Here is a 24,708-nt window from a genome sequence, read left to right on the forward strand (position 1 = left end):
ATCGGGCAGCAGCAAACATGAGCTTTCGCTGCTTTCAGACTCCCACTGATTCCTATGGCATCCGCCGCCTCCAGGACGGCGGATTGAAAACCAGGTACACTGGGCTGGAATAGTAGCGAGCGTACCTGATAGTTATTTGTTAACCAGCAAAAGTAGTCAGATAGTGCCGAATTTGCATTCGGAACATCTGTAATGACGTAAGCATCGATCTGTGTCGGACTGAGACCGGCGGATCGTATGTTACGTCACAGATTTCTACTTTTGCCGGTCTGTAGGCTTTGATAAATAAGGGGAATCAAGCTCTCCACAATTATGCTGTGGAATTCCAGCGTATTTGCGGTTGACGGCTTGATAAATAGGCCCCTTAATCTCCAAGTTAAAAGAACAGCACAACATGTCTGCAAGGACAATCATAGAAAGCTTTCTAATAATTATATATAGATATATATATACAGATATATATATAGTTATATCTATTTATAATTACATAGATTATATTCAGTTATTTACAGAACATTGGAATGTAAAATATTTACAGTGAATACACAGTATAACACCTTATTAAAAATTAATATTGCATAAATATATTTTTACATGTTTTGATCTGCTTAAAGGGATACTTAACCCAATTTTTTTTCTTTCTTGCTTCAGATAAAGCATGCAATTTTAAGCAACTTTCTAATTTACTCCTATTATCAATTTTTTTTGTTCTCTTGCTTCCTTTATTTGAAAAGCAGGAAGGCAATGCTTGGGAGCTGTCCCATTTTGGTTCAGCATCAGGGTTGTGCTTGCTGATTGGCCGCTAAATGTAGCCACCAATAAGCAAGCACTATCCAGGGTGCTGAACCTAAAATGGGCCAGCAAGGAGAAAAAATATATATTCATTGACTTTAATATATATATTTTTTATTTTATTTATAATTGTTTATTAGCCATTTCAGCATGCCATTCCATTGACAGAAAGAAAAAATAAAAATGGAGCAACACAAAAACCTCAGGTATCCCTGAAGATGTAATACAAACGATACACTTAATCATAGTGTCATGTCATCACATTATTATACATAGATTTAAATAAAACACATTGCTCCGAACATTGAAAGTATATATCTAAATATATTAACAAAAAAAAAAAGAAAAGTATTTCTATAGGGTCAATAATTGTTACTAAAACCTTATTTGCATGATGAAATTGGAATTTCCTTATATCATAAAAAAAAAAAAAAAAAAAAAAAAAAAGAACAGCGGGGCAGCAACAAAAAAAAAAAAAAAAAAAGAAAAAAGAAAAAGAACAGCGTCCCCCATCCCCATACCAACCCCCAATGGTTAACTACACAGGGTATTCATTATTCGCTATAGCTTGTTCCATGTATATTGTACCCCTGAAAGGTGCAATTATCTGTCTCTGCATGTTTTCTGGTAAGCTAGTAATTACACTTTTCCATTTGCAAAAAAAATTCTTAACTTGAGCTTCTGAGTTTACAGACGTATCAATTTGTTCTAAGATAATTTGATTTTGAAGCTTTTGCTTGAATTCTTTCAAACTTGGGGCCTTTTTAGATTTCCAGTATTTTAAAATTAAAAGCCTTCCCGTGATAATTATATTATTCAGTTGTCGAATGTTTTTGAGTACTGTCTCTTCTTGATTAATGAAAAAAAAGACATTCTTATCTGTTATTTGAAAATTACTTTGATTAATTTTACTAACCCAGTTACCTATCTTGTACCAAAATCTTTTAATTTTATAACAGTACCAGAAACAATGCTGCAGATCTGCGCTATTACTCTTACACTTCTGGCAAGATGTCATAGCTTTGTCCCATTTAGCCTTTACTTGTGGGGTAATATAGGCTCTATTTATAAATTTGGTATGTGTCTCCCTCCATGAGGTGGAGACTGTCGCTCTATCTATAAGGCTAAAACTTTCTTGGATTCTTTCTGGCGGGATCAGCCAGATTTCTGCTAGTTTTTGTAGATTACTGAAACCGTTATTAGAAATTATCAGTCTATATATTGTTGAAATACTATACCTACCTGCCTTGAAGAGCTTTAAAATGGGTTCTATAGGGTCCCAGGCATCTATCGCCAGATTATTTTGTAATATTTCTTGTAGATAGTGCCTAATTTGTAGAAAGGCATAGAATTCTTTGTTTTTTATCTCATAATCTTGCTTTATTTTAGCAAAGGTCTTACAAGTCCATGCTTCTCTATCTATAAATTGAAATACATTGGTAATCCCTTTTTGGGCCCATGTCTTAAATACACCTGAATCCAATGCTGGGACAAAGTTAGGGTTTCCCACTATAGGTAGATAGGTAGAAAAAGAGCTGTCAATGTTTAAAATGTGTAGTATTTTTTGCCATGCAGTAATTACCATCTGTATAACGGGTAGGTCTTTGATTTTATAAGGCCTTTTATCTCTAGGTATATGAAGAAGAGCATTAAGCGAGAATGGGTATACTAAGACTCTTTCTAATGGGAGGGCTGCGTAGTAATCAGTTTCTGTCAGCCAATCTAAGGCGATCTTACCAATGCAGACTAAATTATACATTTCTATATCAGGTAACCCTAGCCCTCCTTCGGTCCTAAACAACATAAGTTTTTTATATGAGATTGCCTTCCTTTTTTCCCCCCAGAGAAATTGTATACACTCTTGTTTGAACCTATTAAGGTCCTTTTTTTTAATTATTATTGGTAAATTTTGCATTAGGTACAACAATTTGGGGAATAGGAGCATTTTAATTAAATTAACTTTGCCTGTTAACGTAAGCTTAAATTTTGCCCATTTTTCCATATAGTATTTTATTTTAAGAAAGATTGGTGGGTAGTTAAAGTCGTACCAATCTTCAAAATTAATTGACAGTTTGATACCCAGATACGTGAGGTGATCTTTTGTTTCTCTAAAGGGGGAAATTTGTAAGGAGTCCTTATTTTTTTTAAGCCAATAAATTTCTGTTTTTGTGAGGTTTACTTTATAGCCCGAAAAAACCCCAAAATCACTTAGTATTTGGTTTAAAATAGGAATATTTTTTTTTGTATTGGATAATAACACTAATAGATCGTCCGCATATAGCAGTGTTGTTATCTTCCTTTTACCTATTTTAATCCCCTCCAGTTCTTTCCTAAGCTGGATGGCCAGAGGCTCGAGCGCTAGATTAAATAAATAAGGAGACAATGGGCAACCCTGTCTTGAGCCCTTGTGTAAAGGAAAATAATCTGTAATGGTGTCATTAATAATAACTGCGGCAGACGATAACTGGTATATTGCTTGTATAAATTGAAAGAAAGGGCCCTCGACTCCATATTTTTTCAATGCTGTAAATAGATGATCCCAAGTTATGGAGTCGAAGGCCTTCTCTGCATCAATTGATACTATTGCTGCATCTAAATCTGTGGTATATAATTCCGTTTCTACTTGTTTGTGGTATATATTAAGTACTAGCTGGAGTTTACGTAGGTTGCGTGATGAGTTTCTGCCTGGCATGAAGCCCACCTGGTCTTTATGGATAAGGGATCCAATAACATGTTTAAATCTTTGTGCAATTATGGACATTAAAAGTTTATAATCACTATTTAGTAGTGAGATCGGCCTATATGAGCCTATTTCCTCTGGATTTTTGTTTTTTTAAGGATCAAAGTTATAAGTGATGCCGCAAAATATTTTGAACGTAAATTATTTTTAATAAAAAATTGGTTGAATAAGGAGACTAGTAATGGTGCAATGTCCTCCGCTAGTAATTTGTAGAGTTCTGAAGGGAGTTGGTCTGGACCAGCAGCTTTATTAGATGCCAGTTTTTTAATTGCATTAGTTACTTCAAGTAAAGTGATGGGAAGATTTAGTTCGTCCAGGTTTGATTTATCTAATTTTGGGACCCCAATTTTATCCCAGAATTCATTTTTAGCTTGTGTATCGATTACTGTCTCTGAGTAGACTTCCTTAAAATATTTACATATAGGGGGGCGGAGCCTACAGTTGCAGAGACAGGACGTGTTTTGTGGGAGCTCCTGGCTCTACTGCAGTGTTTCACACAATATTTTATTGTTTTTATTTACAAAAGTTTCTTATCCTGTAGATGGGGGCCAGAGGGATACTACAAGATTCAAGAAATTGACAGTCCTGGGGGAAACTCTCTGGATTGACCGCTCTGTCTATGTTTTGCAGCTAGGCCTCAAGGCTGCCACATTTATAGCGTGTCTGGCAGTTTCTGGAGCCGGGGCTTTCGCATATTCCCCCCCCCCTGGGAGACTGGGGTTACGAGTAGTACTACTTACTACACAACACTCAGTGCATAGCCACTGATAATTCTAAAAGAAACAAAAGGAGAATAACCTGTTACATATTTCCTGACATTGGAAATACTACAATCTAAAGGGAAAAGAGACATAACGTATCTGCACAGAACTCACGCACTGTTCTTTCAATATGGCGCTGGAACCTAAACTGATCGGCCGAGACGTTACAGCCATTCTGGAATCCCACTTCAGTATGCTGTGCACAATGCTAGGTGGGGAATTTGCCTCCCTAAAAGGCATATGTGCAAGATTTAAAGGAGAGTCGCATGTGCCGCAGGAGCTACTAGCCGAATCCCTAATGTACCCGATCCAAACGCCTGCTGGGATTTTAACTACCAAGCACCCGCAAAGCTCACTCCGTGCTGAAAACTTCCCAAACAGTGACATAACCACTGTGTGTCAGCCGCCCGGCGAACTGATGGGGCACCCGATTAGTTTGGAGAGGAGACCCGCATCCCTAAATGGAGTCGAGCGGAGGGGGGAGAACGCTGCGGAGGATTTTATGAGGTCGGCATCGCAGCAGAGTGTGAGCTGCAGCCTAGACCCACAAGAAATCTTACTGTCCGGTACCATCAAGGGACCTGTTTTCAACACTTGCGACCAGAAACTGGCAAGTATACAATTCCAGCCATGTTTCACTACTCCGGAGGTTCTAGCTGTGATCTATGGGTCTCCATCACGAGAGACAGCTTCGCATGTGAAGGTACTAACGCTGATGAGGCTTAGCAGTGAAGGCTGCATTTTTCAAACTTCTGGAAGGAGATTAATTAAAGTTACGTTCCTAACCCCTCTGCAGCGTTACCCCTACTTGCTCACTATCATGCCGGTAAGACTTTGTATCTCTTTCACCAAGAGGGGGGGACATCGGCTAAATATGCCGGTACGACTATTTATTTCACCAGGGAGAGTGGGCATAGGCTAGAGAGCCGGTACTAGCTGTTACTCTCTTTCTGTAAGGGGAAAGAAGGTAGGAAGTGAGTAAAGGAAGATGCCCCTTGCAAACTCTTGATTCTGCCCGCTGAGCTTCATAATGGAGCTACCTCATTAACCAGAAAACCCTATACCAGGGGCTCTAATGCGTGGCCGTAATTTATGGCTATCTGATCCCTAATCACCTTTATTCTTAAATGGGTCTGCTCTAGAGTTGTCATCTGGACTTTTCTGAGACTGTATCGAGTGGAGTCATCAGCAACTGTATGTGCCGAGATACCATGAGCAAACTATCTTATTTGGTTCTAAGGGATAGCTGGACTCTCCTTAAGAGAAGGATCTTATACAGAGACTGTATTAAAATAGTTGGTTTTGTATGTTTTTTGCTGCCTAAAGTCTAGGCACTTAACTGTGATGATTCTTGTCATATGGGTGATTGATACGCTTGAAAACTTGGGTGCGGTAGCATAGGTCTCATATATATATGTATGTATATATACATATATATATATATATATATATATATATATATACACTACCTTAGGGATGTCCAACTAGATAAGAAATAAAAATGCTGTTCCTTGTGCACTTGAGGTTTCAGGGTAGTTCATATAGCAACGTTGTTTAATAGTGTTTACCTTAATTTTTATGCACCTAAACTCCCATAGCTCCATATGCACAATAGGTGGCTAGAGTAAAGCAGACTATAAATCAATCTACACCCTCAGATTGAGCCCAAAGATCAGCTTGCATGAATGAGAAGTTTGTCATTCACAGGGGTTACCCATTACTTTTCTAAACTGCAGCATTGAAAGCTTTATATTTTATACTTTATTTTATCAAGCCATAATAGGGAGTTTTGTAAATCTATACTACAATTGTTTAATGGTTAATAGACTGTGTCAAGGCATTATGTTTATATATCAGGTCTAGCTCTGGTCCCAGCGTTGGGACCATAACTTGCTTATATCACACTTGTAATGTTCTTTTATGTAAGATATTGATTTCCTTTGTCCTTGTGTTATCATATCTCCTGGACTTTAACTAATTCACTTGAAAGGTCCAAGAGTGACCTAACATATCAAATATGGGGTAGAAAAATAAGGTCTTTAAATCAAACTATTTTCTCTTGGTGTGATTAGAAGATATTATCTTGTATGTTATCTATAATTGTTGTATGCTTTTTGTCCTTAATAAAAATTAAAAAAAAAAAAAAAAATATTTACATATATAACTTTGAATTGCTGAGTTATTTATAATGCGGCCTTCTGTAGTCTTAATAGCTGTAACTGGCTCTTTTTTCTTTTTGGCTCTAGTTAGATTAGCTAACGCTTTGCCTGCTTTACCCCCATGTCTATAGAAAAAAAACCTCTTCCTAAGATCGTCTTGTGCCACCTTTTGTGTCAGAAATAATTCCCTTTCTTTTTTAACTTTTTGATATGATAGCCAAAGTACCTCAGATGGGTCACTAGTGTAAGAATTAAACGCATTACGTAACTGTGAGGCAAGTTCTAAATCCCTAGCCATTTGCTTCCTTTTATGTACTACCAAATATGCTTTTATTTCACCCCTTATCACTGCCTTAAAGGTCTCCCAAAGTATTTCTGTTTTAATTTCACTTGTTTCATTAGTCTGTTTGAATTCTATCCATTTTAATCTTAGCCATGCCTTGAATTGTGCATTTGACACGAGATGTCTAGGAAAGAACAACCTGCCCAAATTCATTTCTTGTGGGTTGCGTATTTTAATATGTAAGGTGATGATGGCATGATCTGAAATAAGTATTTCTTGTATTTTGGGTTTCAATTCTAAACGCAACATTTTGTCACTTACTAAGAAATAATCTAGCCTAGACAATGTACGATGTGCGTATGACTCACATGAAAATTTTTTCAGGTCTGGATTTTGAATCCGCCAGATATCATTAAGGTGTAGTAAATTAGAGAAGTTCTTAAATATTTTGGCTTCTTGTTTACTATTTTTGTTTAATGATGGCTTTAGTCTGTCTAGCGTGGGGTATTTAACTATATTTAAATCGCCTGCCACAATTAGATTCTCTGAAAAGTAGGGTAGTAATTTTCTTTGTAACTTTGCCCAGAAGGCATTATCTGTTTTATTAGGGCCATAAATATTGCAAAATGTAAATTTCGTCCCGGCTATTTCAAGTTGCATGATGAGATATCTCTCATCTTGGTCTATCTCCGTATTGAATATTTTAAATTGAATTTTTTTATGAAACAAAAAAGCGACCCCGTTTTTTCTATTCAAACATGGTGTACCCACTACTTTGCCTACCCAGTCAGTTTTGAGTTTGCCTAGCTCAATTTCATTCAAATGCGTTTCTTGAAGAAAAGCAATGTCTACTTTATATCTTTTTAACTGTTTTAATATTTTTTTACGTTTCTGTGGCGAAGTTATCCCCCCAACATTCCAGGAGGCGAGATTAAGTTTATTGTTCATTTTTACAAAATTATATTATCTGGCAGTATAGCCTTTCCATAAGAAAAGGGGCAGGTAGTGGGGGGGGGGAGGGTCGGGGAGAGAAGAAAAAAAAACAAACAAAAAAAAAAACCCCGCAACCAAATACAACACAATTAAAAAAACAATAATATTGAACCGTATCGGTCTCCATAGCCGAATTCAGTGCAAAAAACATTGTAATTATACATTCCATTTTAACATAGTCATAAGTGATTAGATATCAGTCTATTTATTCCTAGTTATTTTAAAGTGTAATATTTTTCAGTTTTGCAAATTCCTTAGCTTCCTCTGGAGTGTTAAATATCTTATTTTCTCCCTCTGTTAAAATCTTAATCTTTGCTGGGTAGATGACCGTGGCTTTAATCCCTGCCTGAATTAATTTCGTACATATTGGGGTTACTTCTTTCCGTTTTTGTGATGTCTCAGATGAGTAATCCTGAAACATTAAGATAGATTTACCTTCAAAGATTAATGGCGCTTTTTGTCTATAGCATTGCATAAATTTTACCTTATCCTGAAAGTTTAAGAATCTAGCTATAATCGGTCTTGCTTTAACTGTTCCATCTGGTAAGGTCCTAACTGGCCCTAGGCGATGAGCTCTTTCAACTATTAATGGTAATAAATTAGGTGTTATTCCAAGTCTCTGAGGTATTAACAGTGAGACCAGGTGTATTAAGTCTTGAGGTTCGCTCGCTTCGGGTATACCCAAAATTCTAACATTATTGCGACGCGAGCGATCTTCTAAATCAGTTAGTTTATATTGTAGACTTGCTATCTGTGTGTTCTGCTCCTTCATTATGTGCTCTTGTATTATCTTAGCGTCCTCTAAATCGGATATACGTTGTTCCGCTTCATTAAGTCTTAATGTAAATTGTTTAATTTCTGTTGTCAGATTATTTATATCTGCTTTGATTTGCTCAAATTGTGGTAGCATAAGCTCCGCAATCTGTTTGACTATGTCCTGTGTCTCTGTGCACGCAGTATCTACTGTAGGGGATGTTAGAGGCAAATTCCCTGCGTTATCAATGCTAGTTCTGTTTTTCTTATCTCTAGCTTTGACTGGCATATTTGGTGATTGTGTCTTGTAATTAGTTATAAATCTCTCCATATGCTGAAAGTTTAATGCAGTATGATATTACTTAAAAAAGAGAGGTAGAGGGAAAAAGGCGAAAAACAGTACAAATAAGTGCTTAAATGACAAAATTAAACGATAAGAGATTGTGAGTACGTGTGTTGGGCTATATCTTAGATATATATTTGTAATTATCTATACATGCACGTACGTTCCCTTTTACACGTGCAGATCAGTTGTCTTTATATATATTTTCCAGATCAATTTATCTCAATTCTATAAATATTTCCAGCCCTAGTAAGCCTAGATTTCACTCTTCTCAGGCCTTCTTATTCTGTGCCAAAAATATAGATAACTTATAGAAAACCTTTACAGAAATATATGCAAGAAAGAGAATTTATATGTATATCATAGGATTAAAAAAAAATAGGCCCTTACAGATGTTAACCTATACCTAGCAGAACCTGCTACAAATACTCTCTAGGTAATATATCTTGATTCTATGAGTAGTTTCACTCCTAGTAAACCTAGGTTTCAATCTCTCAGGCCTTCTCTTTTGGAGCAGCGAATAAATATAAATATCCTATGGGAGACCTTAGGCAAGTTATATACAATAAACAAATTTATGCTGGCAAATCAAATTGCAATAAGGCAAACCCATCCAAAAAAAAAAAAAAAAAAAAAAAGAGATTTTTCCCCCCCTTTCTTTCTTTTTTCCCCTTAGAATTGCTACCTCTGGTTAGAAGTGCAAGATATGTACAGCATGTAACTAAATTTTAGCAGTTCCTTTTGTTTCTTTGCATTTAACCATTCAAAATCATACAAAAAATCATTCAAAAAAGAAAAAGCATTGAAAATTTTTAGATTAAACTCTTTGGTAACAATGAACAGATAATTATTCAGCTTATGATGTAGCCTTATTTAGGTAAGGCTGCCAGGATTAGGGTTTATCATGCACTCATGAGATCTTTTTGAGGCATATTTGCCCCTATCTGTGTATACAACTGTCAGATCAAGGCAGTGGGGCTCTCTATTGTTTCCCTTAATTATTGCAGCAGATTGTTCCGTGGGGAAAAACCCTTTGTATTTTTAACCAGAATTTTGACAGTTAAGCAGTTCCTGAGTCTGGCATTAATATTGCTGGGAAGAAACCCTTTGTATTTTTAGCCAGAATTTTAACAATTAAGCAGTTCCTGAGTCTGGGATTAATATTGCTGCAAGTTCCCCAATATGACAAAACTCTGTTCCACCAGATATTCCGTTTTGAAACACAACCAAGGCTACTTTATTGCTTTTAAGCCTCTCTCTATAGACGTTGTGAATGTCTCACTTCTCTGCAGTTTTTTCGCCCCTCACCAGCTCTCTTGCTAGTGTCCATCAATTGCGGATGGGCTGCTTAATTCTGTAGTATCTTTGGAAAGTTGCAGCTTTCTTATCTTATAACGTACCCCCCTCCGGTTACCTTACCAGAGTCCACCAAGTCGCAGTTGGGATACCTCTTTATCACAGCAGAATTCCAATCTTGTCATGCTGTTGGCGTAGCCATTCATGCAGTTTTCACCACTCACGTGCCTGTTGTTTCCAAGCCTTTGGCCTCACTGTTGTTTGCCCTGTAGCGCTGTGTCACCTTATGACCTCCTCAATGGTGCTTTAACATCGGGCCCGATATCGGTCAGCATAGGCCTGGGGAAGAGGCCTCGTTCCCCTGCAATTGATCCGGGCTGCAAGCTGCTCTCTGTCAGAGCCTCGGTATCCGCCGGCCGTCTAAAGAAAAACACGGCCCCAAGGATGGCTTGCCGGTGTGTTGAGGAGCGGTTGTACTCCTTCCCGCTCAGAGTACCTCCACGCTAACACCGTGCGTGGCTCCACCCCTTCCGCTCCTTCCGGATCCTTCCGCTCCTTCCGAATACGCTTGACTTTAATATATATTAATAATTGCATTTTCTTAACTATTCTACACTGTGTTAGATAGCAATAGCTCTTATAATGTAAGTCTACAGTATAAGGTGATTTATGGTTTTATTGCTCTTAAAAATTGTGTATTTTTCAAGCAGACATTTTGTATGATTGCTCTGTATTTAACCTTAATTTATCCATAGCCTTAGCCTATACTGTAACCTTAACCTAACACTCTTTAATGTAAATAACCCAAACTGTGGCGGTATTTGAAGAGGATATTAATCTGAAACTTGAATCCTGCATACATGTTTACAATAATTTAAAATATAACAATGTTGCATTATGCAATTATTTATTTTGCTTACTTTTGTGTAAAAGCCTCTAAAAAATTCCTGTTTCATTCTTTCTACACTGCTGGAGCACAGCTTATTGCAATTTGCCTTTCCCAGCTTACACATTAGAGAAGTACAAAAACTAATTTACAGCTGGCCTAGCAGGCCTCAATAGAATTAGACAAGATAAACATACTGAACAGGAATTACAAGTGGTTTATCCCTAAACGGCCCTAGCAAAATATATTGTACAAAGTTACAGGTTTAAATGTTTTAAAAACATTTGTATATAGATATTTTGCAATAGAATGCTGAATTGCTTATATATATTATGTATATGTAGATAAAAAAGTAGTTTATTGTCCTTTTGATCGCAATGTGATATCACATGTAATATCAGTGGGACCAGTCACCATATACTGTGTATATGTGTGTATATATATATAAATATATATATATATATATACAGCATTGTACAACTAATATGACATGCAATGAATGCAATGCACTACAGCCAGGCTCATTGATAAGAGCCGTGTGGGAGAAGAATGTCAGAACTGGCTCAGTGCAGGGAGTGTTGATAGCAGAAGTGATAAATAAGGATTGGGCCTTTGTCCTTCTGGCTTTCACTTCCCATGGAAAGCAGATGGGCTGCAGCAGATCAGTGGGCCATGTTATGTCAGGCCTAGCCATTAGTAAAGAAGCGCCAGTGGAATGAAGCAAAGGTCTTCCATCTCCGTGTGATTACCTCCTGCTTTCACATTAACATTAGGTCAGGTCTCTCCATTAATAAAGTCACTGCTTCTTCACTCACAACAAGGAAATCCATCATGGAAGACCTGAATGTCAAATTGTAACCTCCAGATGACCACATTTTAGCATGTCTGCTGGTCTGGGTGTATAGGGGAGAGATCCAGCAGCCCACCCATGATTTCTTATGCTCTGTTGAGAGTCACTTACCACCATCAAGTTCACCTACCCCAATAATAACAACATTTATGCTTTGATACTCTGTTGCACCGTGATATATACCTTATTAATACACTAAGAAACCAACAATATATATTATGAAGGAACTTATTACCTTATTAATAAAGTGCTTATACTACAATTATAACATTGAGGACTAGATTACAAGTGAGGAGCACAATTTTTGCGCAAGCAAGATCATGTTTCCAGTTGCATTTTTAATTTCACTGATAGTACAAGTTGAGCGAATGATTACCATGTCCTCAGAGCTGTGGTTAACAGTTTTATGAAACAAAAAAATGTCACAAAACACATCAAATACACATTACAAAGTACAGTTACACTCCTATTAATACTGTCTAATAAAAAATTATTCCCAAAAAATATTGCACACAAAAGTTATAAGGGTTTAAAGACATGAGATCTTAGGTGTTAGACAAAAAAAGCCTCAAAAGGGCTTTAACATTGAGATACATACAGATACATTGCTAAAGATATACACGTATGTATTATATATACAGACATATATACGCATATAAACACATAAATATATAAGTACACATATATATACATATATATAAGTGCATTAGAGCCCTTTGCAGTTAAGTAGATGAAAACTTCTAAAAATACATTTATACTATATTAATATTTAATAAAGGTTTTAACTATGTATTTACTGTAAATATTTCACATTCCAATGCTCTGCACATATGTTCAATAGTATTTGTAAATAGATATTCCTATATATATATATATATATATATATATATATATATATATATATCTATACCTATATATAATCAACTATATATATATATATATAATATATATATATATATATATATAAATATACAGGTGGCCCTCGTTTTACAACGGTTCAATTTACACAGCAGTGCATTTATTAAAATAGGCAGTAGGTGGAGCTGTCCGATTGTGTTGCAGCAAAGCCAAGCAAGCTGAAAGTAGTCAGTTTAACCAGACATGAGCTATCGAGCAAATTTCAAAGGAACAAGATCTTCCTGTCTATAAATCAGTCCAGATTGGAATGCATAGAAAGAAATGTTCGCAGAAAAATGCAAGTGAAGTCTGTGTTGTGTGATTATTTTATTAGGTTTATAATGCTGTTTAGCATTTAAAGTCTTCATTTCAAAGCTTTAAAAATAATGTATTAGGTGTTACTTATGACAATTTTGAGAGGGGCCTGGAACCTATCTCCCTCACTTCCCATTGACTTACATTATAAACTGGGTTTCAATTTACAACGGTTTTGATTTACAACCATTCCTTCTGGAACCTAACCCCAGCGTAAATTGAGGGCTACCTGTATATATGTATATATATATATATATATATATATATATATATATATATATATATGTATATTGGTTTTATAAACCATCAGATATATGTAGAAATATTAAATTATGAATAAATAGAAGATATTCGGTAATGTAAAGAACATTGAGACATGAAATATTCCTATGTTCATGTCAGTTTAGCGCTAATGAGAATATGCTATGTTGTTTTGTGATATTGAAGTGTTAGGTTTTTTTCAACTTTTTCTTCTCCATTGACTTCTATGGGGAATGCGAATATGCAAAAGTGTTTGTGCGATATTGAGGTGTTAACTTATGGACGAATGCGTAAACGTGATCATGATTTTCAGATTTCGCCTTTTTTTGCGGTTTTGGTTACCGGTAGAGCAAAAACAGTTTACTTTCAACTTGTAATACTAGCGCAACCCGACTAGCGCAACAATGAAAATCCTGAGTTTTCGCTATAGCGAAAGTACAAAATACCGCTCCACTTGTAATCCCTGAGTGTTGATACACTGTCACATAATTATACCTGCCTGTTAATATATTGTTAACAACACAGCCATAAAAGCACAAATAGATACATTGCCTAGTACATAATCCTAATCCATTAACAGCTCTATCTGGATAATACAAATTCTCAATACTCTCCTCTTCCACTCTTATTCTACTTGACACATTCAGTAAAGAATGAAGACATTTGTGATTGCTGGTTAAAGGTTCAATACATTAACAGAACTGGAGAGAGTATCGTCTGCCAGCTAGTCTGGCCCACTTTTGCACACTCTTTTCTTACTACTCGTGGTGTTATTGTTTTCCCTCCTGTGCCTGCAGCTGTCTGTAAAGTTATTCTCTTATTTAACCACTTACAATGATCAGTTAGTGAAGCTCAGCATCACCACACTGGGTGCCACCATCTTGGAGCTTATATTTGTTATGTAACTTTTAAACTGTGCAAAAAAACTGCACAAATGTAATATTTCTGCTCTCTCTATTATGTGAGCTAAACTGAAGTGAAAGGTACAGCTGTCAAACAGCAGATCTGTGAAAGTGCACTGCTCATATCACAGGATGCAACAATAAGTGAGCTACAAGATGGAGGCGCCCAGTATAAAATGCAGAGCTTTAACAGCTGGATTCTGTAATGAGTTAAAATAAGAGAACGGCTTTAAAGAGAGCTGCAGGTATAGGAAGAAATGCAATCGTGTGGTGATTAGTAACCATGATACGCTAGTTGTACACAGCAGTTTAATGTCCCTTTAATCTCTTTATTCACAGATGCCATCAACCAACGAATAGCAGTTCAGATGCAGCAGCATATTTGTGTTCATTCCTGCTGTGGCCCAGCAGTCAGACTGACATTTTATACCACTAACTTTTCAAATATATGAATCTTTGTTTACCTTGATAGGGTTACCTTTGCATTTGTAGCTCCACAAAATGTACACCTGCTCTGTGATAATAATTTTATCTTAGCTGACTTGAAGATAATGCTATTTTTGCTACAATAAATCTTTATTCATTTTTTTATTTTTTTTGTAGAAAAATTACATTTATTAGTCAGTGTTTAAAATCTGTGGGTGTATTATAATACTTTTGTATCATATTTTTGTAATTGTGCCCAAAGTAACCTTTTGCATTATATTATGGAATATTACAATATAACACACATACCATCACATTATCTTATTATGTCTTCAAACCACAGACATATGCCTTATATTTGTCTTGGTGCAGTTTTCATATGGGATTATCACATTGTACAGGAAGTCACTGCTGAGATCCAGGTACATAAGGTCTAAATGAACCATTAAGAACCTCCTGCATTTTTCCTAAAGTATTGCTGCATATGGGATGGTCTTGTTTGAATTGTAACATGCTGGTGTTCATTCCTATTTGTCTTTGAACAAAAGTGTTCAACATAAAGCTTCCGAAATCATACGCCTCATTACTAAGACCTAGCATGCCTTGGAATCTTTAGTAATTATAATAGTTCACTGTAATTAAATGTATTTTGTAAGCATGGTGATCATTCTTGTAAAGGTCAGAGTTCAGCAAACTTTAGGATGGTTGTTTTTATAATTCCCCTCTTGGATTTGTTAGCCTAATTTGTCTGACTTTTTTTTTTTAGGCATGCAACAGGCAAATTCCCAGATTTTCCTGATGAAGAAGATGGGGGGTCCAAAGCTATATTTGCCCAGAAGACCCCTGAGCAGGTAACAGTGCTGATTTTGGGATAAAAAAAAATATTTTTACTGATCATATTCTTTTCTGTACTGTCCTTATTGGATTGTGATACCTTTTAGTGAACCAAATGTATTCATAGTGATAATTGTTGTAGCAGCTAAAGAAGTCCTAACCCCTTAAGGGCAGAGATTTTTCCCAGTTTCAGTTCTTAAATGATACAGACAATTTTGGAATTTTTGCTCAGTATTGGTTTCACCATAATTATCTTCTCTCGTTGTAGTGGACCTATTCATTTTATACACTTTTTAAACAGACAAACAGGGCTTCTTCTTGTAATACCCTATATGGGTACATAAAATAACAATAAAAAGGAGTTAAATATTTTGCAGTTTTCTTTATATCCATTTCTATCAAACTAGTGTAGATAAAAAAAAAATACCTCCAAATAGATTCATTGGGGCCGATTTACTAAAGTGCGGACGGACATGATAGGATGTAGTGTATCATGTCCAGCGCACATCGATAAATGCCGACAGCGTATATCATTGCACAAGCAGCTTGATAATTCTGCCCCATTATGTTGTCCTGATTTTCGAAATACAATACTCCATTTGTTTAGGTTTCTAAGTAATCTAGAGCAGCAAATATAAGACAAATACTACAAGGATGGAATTATTGCTTTAAAGCTAAATGTGCTATACTTGGACTGTCACCCAATCCAAAACCACTACACAAAAGTATATATTTGGAGAAACTAGACACCCCTGGGTATGTACCTAGAGGCATTTTTACATTTTTTAATGTAACCCTTTTATCACCAAGTTAACAGACAATGGATGTCACAGGGATCATGTTACCATGGAGCACTTTATTGGGCAATACTGGACTGCCTCACTCCTAAGGCATTCAGTGAATGTCCAGTGAGCCTCATACAAACATGCACTGCATCATGCCAGTCTCTAGGCTCCATTTTAAGTGTACAATTGCTGTGACTGGCGGTCACAGTGATTGTATACACAGTAACACACATTTATACACATACATACATACACACATATTTACACACACTCATAGACGTTTATATATACTGTATGTGTATATATATATATATATATATATATATATATATAGATATATATATAGATATATATATAAAACACGGAAGAGGACTGCACTCTCATACCGGACCAGGTACACATCCCATGACCCTGTAACATGCTCAGCCCTGGGTGCTCACGGGTACTCACAGGAAGCTGTGCTGTCCCCAGAGTCACAGGCAGTTAACCCCAGACAGGTCTGGGTGCAAGAACCATAGGGAGATTACAAAACAAATTAATACAACACACAAAGAAAGTCCAGCACTCACTTACAAGCTCTCAGCTAAGATTTAAAAGCAAAAATGGAAAGGTTAGTTACCGCATTTGGCCAAATGGGACAAGCCCAAGTACCACATCAAGGTCCTTTCCAATTCCTGGGACCCTAAAACAGCCACACAATGCAAGCTCTCAAATCCAAAGAAACTGGGAACTAGGGAAGGGTGCACAGGCTTATGTAATCACCCTAGACATATACAAAACACGGAAAAGGACTGCACTCTCATACCGGACTGGATACACATCCCATGACCCTGTAACATGCTCAGCCCTGGGTACTCACGGGCACTCACAGGAAGCGGTGCTGTCCCCAGAGTCACAGGCAGTTAACCCCAGACATGTCTGGGTGCAAGAACCATAGGGAAATTAGAAAACAAATTAATACAACACACAGAGAAAGTCCAGCACTCACTTACAAGCTCTCAGCTAAGATTTAAAAGCAAAAATGGAAAGGTTAGTTACCACATTTGGCCAAATGGGACAAGCCCAGGTACCACATCAAGGTCCTTTCCATTTTTGCTTTTAAATCTTAGCTGAGAGCTTGTAAGTGAGTGCTGGACTTTCTCTGTGTGTTGTATTAATTTGTTTTGTAATGTCCCTATGGTTCTTGCACCCAGACATGTCTGGGGTTAACTGCCTGTGACTCTGGGGACAGCACAGCTTCCTGTGAGTGCCCGTGAGCACCCAGGGCTGAGCATGTTACAGGGTCATGGGATGTGTACTCGGTTCGGTATAAGAGTGCAGTCCTCTTCCGTGTTTTGTATATGTCTAGGGTGATTACATAAGCCTGTGCACCCTTCCCTCGTTCCCAGTTTGTTTGGATTTGAGAGCTTGCATTGTGTGGCTGTTTTAGGGTCCCAGGTATTGGAAAGGACCTTGATGTGGTACCTGGGCTTGTCCCATTTGGCCAAATGCGGTAACTAACCTTTCCATTTTTGCTTTTAAATCTGCTGGACTTTCTCTGTGTGTTGTGTGTATATATATATATATATATATATATATATATTATATATTACCAGAATACCATCAAATATATGTAGAAATATCTATTTGTCAATAAATAGAACACATTTTTCTATGTGAAGAACATAAGAATGTGAAATATTAATATTTTCATGTCAGGTTAGCTCACTTGAGAATATGTTATCGTGTTTACGAGTATAGGGTATTAGGTTTTTTACCACTTTTTTGCTCCTTTGACTGCTATGGTGGAATTTGTTATTGTGTGTGTGATATTGTGAACTCGGCTTTTTACACTTGCCGATTTAGCAGGAGAGCGGAAACAGTTTATTTTCAACTTGAGCACAACCCAACGCACACAACAAGCTTACTTCTAGCTCAGTTAACGCTCGAGCGGGAGCATTAAATAATGCTCCACTTGTAATCTGACCTATTATTGGTATAGTGCGCTAACACTGCTCAAGTTAAATCAACAGACTTCTGTGGGGGGCACTGAAAAATGTATGTAAGTAAACGTATGTAAGCTATCTCTCGAGTGCTACGCCAATGGGGCCCTAAACCAAAGGTGCTCTATGCTGAAGGTCTAATAGTGGACTTCACTAACTTTTAATCAGTGTTAAACATATTACAACCTTTATTTTACGTGTAATATTTTTATCTATGAGTAAAATACTTTATTTAGTATATTATACATGTGTTTTACTATGTATATATTTAGTCACTAATATTTTACTTCAGGTCCCCAAAAGCACAACTTTTTCCATCGCTATATTTATGTTGCGCTTGAGAGTGATACTTAACTCACTAATAATAGTACACCTTGCACTATGCATTAAAAGTATAGGGTCCGCTTAAAAATGTTAGCTGTATTAAGATTCTCTGGCAAACCTTTATTTACCATTCACTAATGATACAAGTTTGTGTGCTATTCTTATAGCAGGGTCGTGCTATGGATAATGCACCCTTTGCTATCGGTTGTGCTCCACATATAATCTAGCCTGCTGTGTGGCACAGTGTGTGGTTCCTCATGGAATACCTGGAAAATAACAGTGGTTTATTTTCTGTGGGCACAGTGCCACTGAGTATTGCAGGCCAGAGATCAGAAAGAACCCGCACTACACACAGCTCTGCCTTTGTCTGACCCCAGCTCACAATAGCAGGTTAAAACTGAAACCAGACACATTTTCAAGCTTGGCCACTGATCTGTACTGGCAGTTTATTCCTGACACTGGATCTGCCGCTCCAGGATAAAAGATCCTAACCCCCTCCCCATGCAACTGACTGCCCAGCCCTTATCCTATTTTGTACTTTTGCTGCTGCCTTTGATCTTTAGAGCGATAATAAGTATCAAATTTTGTACGTGACATGAAATCCTTCTGAGATGCCGCATAAAACCACGGTCCGGTCTGCTCTCTGTGAGGGACCTGCCCCCAAATCCCAGTTACTTATTATCATGAATGTTTATTTTGGAGCCAGGTTCTTTAAAAGGTTTTGATATCTTTATTGTGTCATTGTAAGACAGTTTCACAGATGTTGTATGTGGATTTTCTAGCCAAATAAAAACCAGTATCATATTCCAAGTTCCGTGAAAACTTCCCCAATAGCAATATCTTTCAATTCCCTGTTCTCATAAAAACGTATAAGCACATGCACTCACATACATTAGCACATACATATATACAAACATAATGATCTCTCTATATATAGTACTTGCTGGGCCTGTCCTGGTAAATAGCAATCAGGAGATAACAAAACAGCAAAGGGAAATACAGCGTTGGCCTAAATTCCAATCCATTAAAGGAGTTTTGCGCCCTGGTCTACACAATGGGATCAGCCATTTATAAGAGCCATTCCAATGGATAAGAAATAAAAAAACATCTGGACATTTTGCTCATGTGAATGTTTGTTAATTTTTTACAACTGTTTGGACATCATAAAAATTGTAATTATAAATTAGCACAAAATGAAAGGAAGGGGTTAATGGCACATGTCATGAATCAAGTTATTTAGGAGGCTACAACAGACAGTAATGTGTCAGTTTTAATGATTCCCTTTCCCGTTGCCTGTTTATGTTTGTGCTTATTTGTTAGTCTGTGAAAAGCCAGTGTAAATTCCTGTTAAATACCTGTATATGGGTTTTGGATGTTTACCCAATCTGAGTGTGGAAAATCTAGATGTTCCATTATCACTAGCCAAGAAACAAATATCACATGGCAAACTCTAAAAGTTTAGAATCTAGGCCGCTCTATTTTATAGAAGCCCAGCACTGTGCAAGCTTGACTTCATAGGTGTGACCGCTGTTTTAAAGGGACAGCAAAGTCAAAATTAAACTTGCATGATTCAGATAGAGAATGTCATTTTGAGACACTTAAATTCACTTATATTTTCAAATTTGCTTCGTTCTCTTGGTATCCCTTGTTGAAAAATGATTGGTTCCTGCAAATATTTGTCTCTTGTTATTGGCCTAACTAGATGTGTTCAGCTAGCTGCCAGTAGTGCTATGCTGCTCCTTCAGCAATGATATGTTCAGCTAGCTGCCAGTAGTGCTATGCTGCTCCTTCAGTAAGGATATGTTCAGCTAGCTGCCAGTAGTGCTATGCTGCTCCTTCAGCAAGGATATGTTCAGCTAGCTGCCAGTAGTGCTATGCTGCTCCTTCAGCAAGGATATGTTCAGCTAGCTGCCAGTAGTGCTATGCTGCTCCTTCAGCAAGAATATGTTCAGCTAGCTGCCAGTAGTGCTATGCTGCTCCTTCAGCAATGATATGTTCAGCTAGCTGCCAGTAGAGCTATGCTGCTCCTTCAGCAAGGATATGTTCAGCTAGCTGCCAGTAGTGCTATGCTGCTCCTTCAGCAAGGATATGTTCAGCTAGCTGCCTGTAGTGCTATGCTGCTCCTTCAGCAAGGATATGTTCAGCTAGCTGCCAGTAGTGCTATGCTGCTCCTTCAGCAAGGATATGTTCAGCTAGCTGCCAGTAGTGCTATGCTGCTCCTTCAGCAAGGATATGTTCAGCTAGCTGCCAGTAGTGCTATGCTGCTCCTTCAGCAATGATATGTTCAGCTAGCTGCCAGTAGTGCTATGCTGCTCCTTCAGCAAGGATATGTTCAGCTAGCTGCCAGTAGTGCTATGCTGCTCCTTCAGCAAGGATATGTTCAGCTAGCTGCCAGTAGTGCTATGCTGCTCCTTCAGCAAGGATATGTTCAGCTAGCTGCCAGTAGTGCTATGCTGCTCCTTCAGCAAGGATATGTTCAGCTAGCTGCCAGTAGTGCTATGCTGCTCCTTCAGCAAGGATATGTTCAGCTAGCTGCCAGTAGTGCTATGCTGCTCCTTCAGCAAGGATATGTTCAGCTAGCACCAGTAGTGCTATGCTACTCCTTCAGCAAGGATATGTTCAGCTAGCTGTGAGTTGTGCAATGCTTCTGCAGCAAAGGATAACAAGATAGTGAAGCAAATTTGATAATAGAAGTAAATTGGAAAGTTCTTTAAAATTGTATGTTCTATCCAAATCATGAAATAAAGTTTTGGGGTTTCCTGTGCAGGGGCGAAACTGCAGGGGGTGGGCCCCCAAAGGTGGGGGCCCAGCTTAAAAAAAAATAAAAACATTTTTTTTAATAAAAAACGTTGACCTGCCACTGCCTGCACTGATATCGTGTGAGTGTGACATGATGCTTCAATAGTGTCTCTGACTACAGGGGTTAGTGTTTCTGTTTTACCCATTGTTGTTTATGTGTCTGTGTGTATGTATGTATGTATGTATGTGACTGTGTGTTTATTTATGCATGTATGTGTGTGTATGTATGTATGTGACTGTGTGTGTATTTATGTATGTGTGTGTGTATGTATGTATGTGACTGTGTGTTTATTTATGCATGTATGTGTATGTATGTGACTGTGTGTGTATTTATGCATGTATGTGTGTGTGTGTATGTATGTGACTGTGTGTATTTATGCATGTATGTATGTGTGTGTGTATGTATGTGACTGTGTTTATGTATGCATGTATGTGTGTGTGTGTATGTATGTTACTGTGTGTGTATTTATGTATGTGTGTGTGTATGTATGCGACTGTGTGTATATTTATGCATGTATGTGTGTGTGTGTATGTATGTGACTGTGTGTGTATTTATGTATGTGTGTGTGTATGTATGTATGTGACTGTGTGTGTATTTATGTATGTGTGTGTGTATGTATGTGACTGTGTGTTTATTTATGCATGTATGTGTGTGTATGTATGTATGTGACTGTGTGTGTATGTATGTGTGTGTGTATGTATGTATGTGACTGTGTGTTTATTTATGCATGTATGTGTGTGTGTATGTATGTGACTGTGTGTGTATTTATGCATGTATGTGTGTGTATGTATGTGACTGTGTGTATTTATGCATGTATGTATGTGTGTGTGTATGTATGTATGTGACTGTGTGTTTATGCATGTATGTGTGTGTGTGTATGTATGTTACTGTGTGTGTATTTATGCATGTATGTGTGTGTGTGTGTGTGTGTGTGTGTGTGTGTATGTATGTATGTAACTGTGTGTGTATTTATGTGTGTGTGTGTATGTATGTGACTGTGTGTGTATTTATGCATGTATGTGTGTGTGTGTATGTATGTGACTGTGTGTGTATTTATGCATGTATGTATGTGTGTGTGTATGTATGTGACTGTGTGTGTATTTATGTATGTGTGTGTGTGTATGTATGTGACTGTGTGTGTATTTATGCATGTGTGTGTGTGTGTGTATGTATGTGACTGTGTGTGTATTTATGTATGTGTTTGTGTATGTATGTATGTGACTGTGTGTGTATTTATGCATGTATGTGTGTGTGTGTGTATGTATGTGACTGTGTGTGTATTTATGTATGTATGTGTGTGTGTATGTGTGTGACTGTGTGTGTGTGTATGTATGTGTGTGTGTGTGTATGTATGTGACTGTGTGTGTATTTATGCATGCATGTATGTGTGTGTGTATGTATGTGACTGTGTGTGTATTTATGTATGTATGTGACTGTGTGTGTATTTATGTATGTATGTGTGTGTGTATGTATGTGACTGTGTGTGTATGTATGTATGTGACTGTGTGTGTATTTATGCATGTATGTGTGTGTGTATATATGTGACTGTGTGTGTATTTATGTATGTGTGTGTGTGTGTGTATGTATGTGACTGTGTGTGTATTTATGCATGTATGTGTGTGTGTATGTATGTATGTGTGTGTATGTATGTATGTGACTGTGTGTGTATTTATGCATGTATGTGTGTGTATGTATGTATGTGACTGTGTGTGTATTTATGTATGTATGTGTGTGTATGTATGTATGTGACTGTGTGTGTATTTATGTATGTATGTGTGTGTATTTATGTATGTGACTGTGTGTGTATTTATGCATGTATGTGTGTGTGTGTGTGTGTGACTGTGTGTATTTATGCATGTATGTGTGTGTGTGTGTATGTATGTGACTGTGTTTGTATTTATGTATGTGTGTGTGTGTGTGTATGTATGTGACTGTGTGTGTATTTATGCATGTATGTGTGTGTGTGTATGTATGTATGTGACTGTGTGTGTATTTATGTATGTGTGTGTGTATGTATGTATGTGACTGTGTGTTTATTTATGCATGTATGTGACTGTGTGTGTATTTATGCATGTATGTGTGTGTGTGTATGTATGTATGTATGTGTGTGTGTATGCATGTATGTGACTGTGTGTGTATTTATGCATGTATGTGTGTGTATGTATGTATCTGACTGTGTGTATTTATGCATGTGTGTATGTATGTATGTGACTGTGTGTGTATTTATGCATGTATGTGTGTGTGTATGTTTGTGGAACCAGCAAATTACAGACCTTGTTACTACAGCAAGGGGGGCGGGGGTAAACAGTGTCACTATACAGTACCACTATACACAGTACGGGGGGCTGGACCATGTCACACACTACTGTGGTCACTTTATAAAGTACTGGGGCGGATAAGGTCAGGCCAGCCATCTCACTGGCAGATTACAGACTGTGTCACTGACTCACTATATACAGTACTGGTGGGTTAAACAGTGTCACTATATACAGTAATAGGGGGTCAGACCATCTCACAGACTGTGGGCACAGGGTACCTCCTTTTTTTCTGTGTTAAATGTTAATTTATTTTTTTAATCAAATTTACTTTGTTGGGGGGGGGGAGCGGCCCTTCCTAGATTCTTGCACCTGGACCCTGTGGTTTCTAGTTACGCCTCTGTTCCTGTCCCTTTAAGCCAGGTCATCCTCTGTTTTATTAAGCCCAGCACTGTGCAAGCTTAGCCTGATAGGTGTATTCAGGTATCAACTAGACTAAGCACTGTGTGAACTTGACCTGATCATGCATCTTCTACTACACATCCTATATTAGAAAGAAACAGTGTAAGCCTGTCCTGCTCTCATTCTGAACTAACATGGCTGCCATTAATCTGTAGGTGTTCTACTGCAGGCAGGTATGACCTATTTCTGGGTGCATGCCCAGCCATTCCAGCATTCACTTTTTTTTGTCTGGTAATATAATTTTTCCTCCATATCTTCAGGTTGCTGCAGAACTTGCTGCCAAAGAAGAAGCAAAAGAAAAGAAAAAAAAGGACAAGGGAAAGAAGGAAAAGGGAAAGAAAAAAGGGAAGAAGGAGAAAGACAAATCCAAAGGGAAAAAAGGAAAAGGGAAAGAAGAGGTAAGGAGTATTCTGTGAGTCTACCTGGGGCATTTCACATTTGAATTTATAGACAGTCAAGTAAAATGGAACCTGGGTTATATTTGGATACATTTCTAGGCTTTTGTGTTTCCAAGTGAGAATTTAAATATTGCCTACAAAAACATAAAACTTCCTATTCTAAGAATGTTTTATCCGGCAAAATCACAATTCCTTATGGTTGGTGAAAACA

General features: G+C 37.4%; 1 protein-coding gene across 1 annotated transcript in view; it reads left to right on the forward strand.

Annotated features, from left to right (window-relative positions):
* Positions 1-24,708, forward strand: part of IQCA1 (IQ motif containing with AAA domain 1) — a 356,514-nt gene that overhangs the window by 160,554 nt on the left and 171,252 nt on the right. Inside the window, exons 7-8 of the mRNA XM_053713497.1 lie at positions 15,424-15,508; positions 24,360-24,497. Of these exons, the coding sequence (XP_053569472.1) occupies positions 15,424-15,508; positions 24,360-24,497 (223 nt within the window). The remainder of the gene's footprint in view (positions 1-15,423; positions 15,509-24,359; positions 24,498-24,708) is intronic.

Source organism: Bombina bombina, chromosome 1 (genome assembly GCF_027579735.1).
Source record: "Bombina bombina isolate aBomBom1 chromosome 1, aBomBom1.pri, whole genome shotgun sequence".
Classification (NCBI taxonomy): domain Eukaryota; kingdom Metazoa; phylum Chordata; class Amphibia; order Anura; family Bombinatoridae; genus Bombina; species Bombina bombina.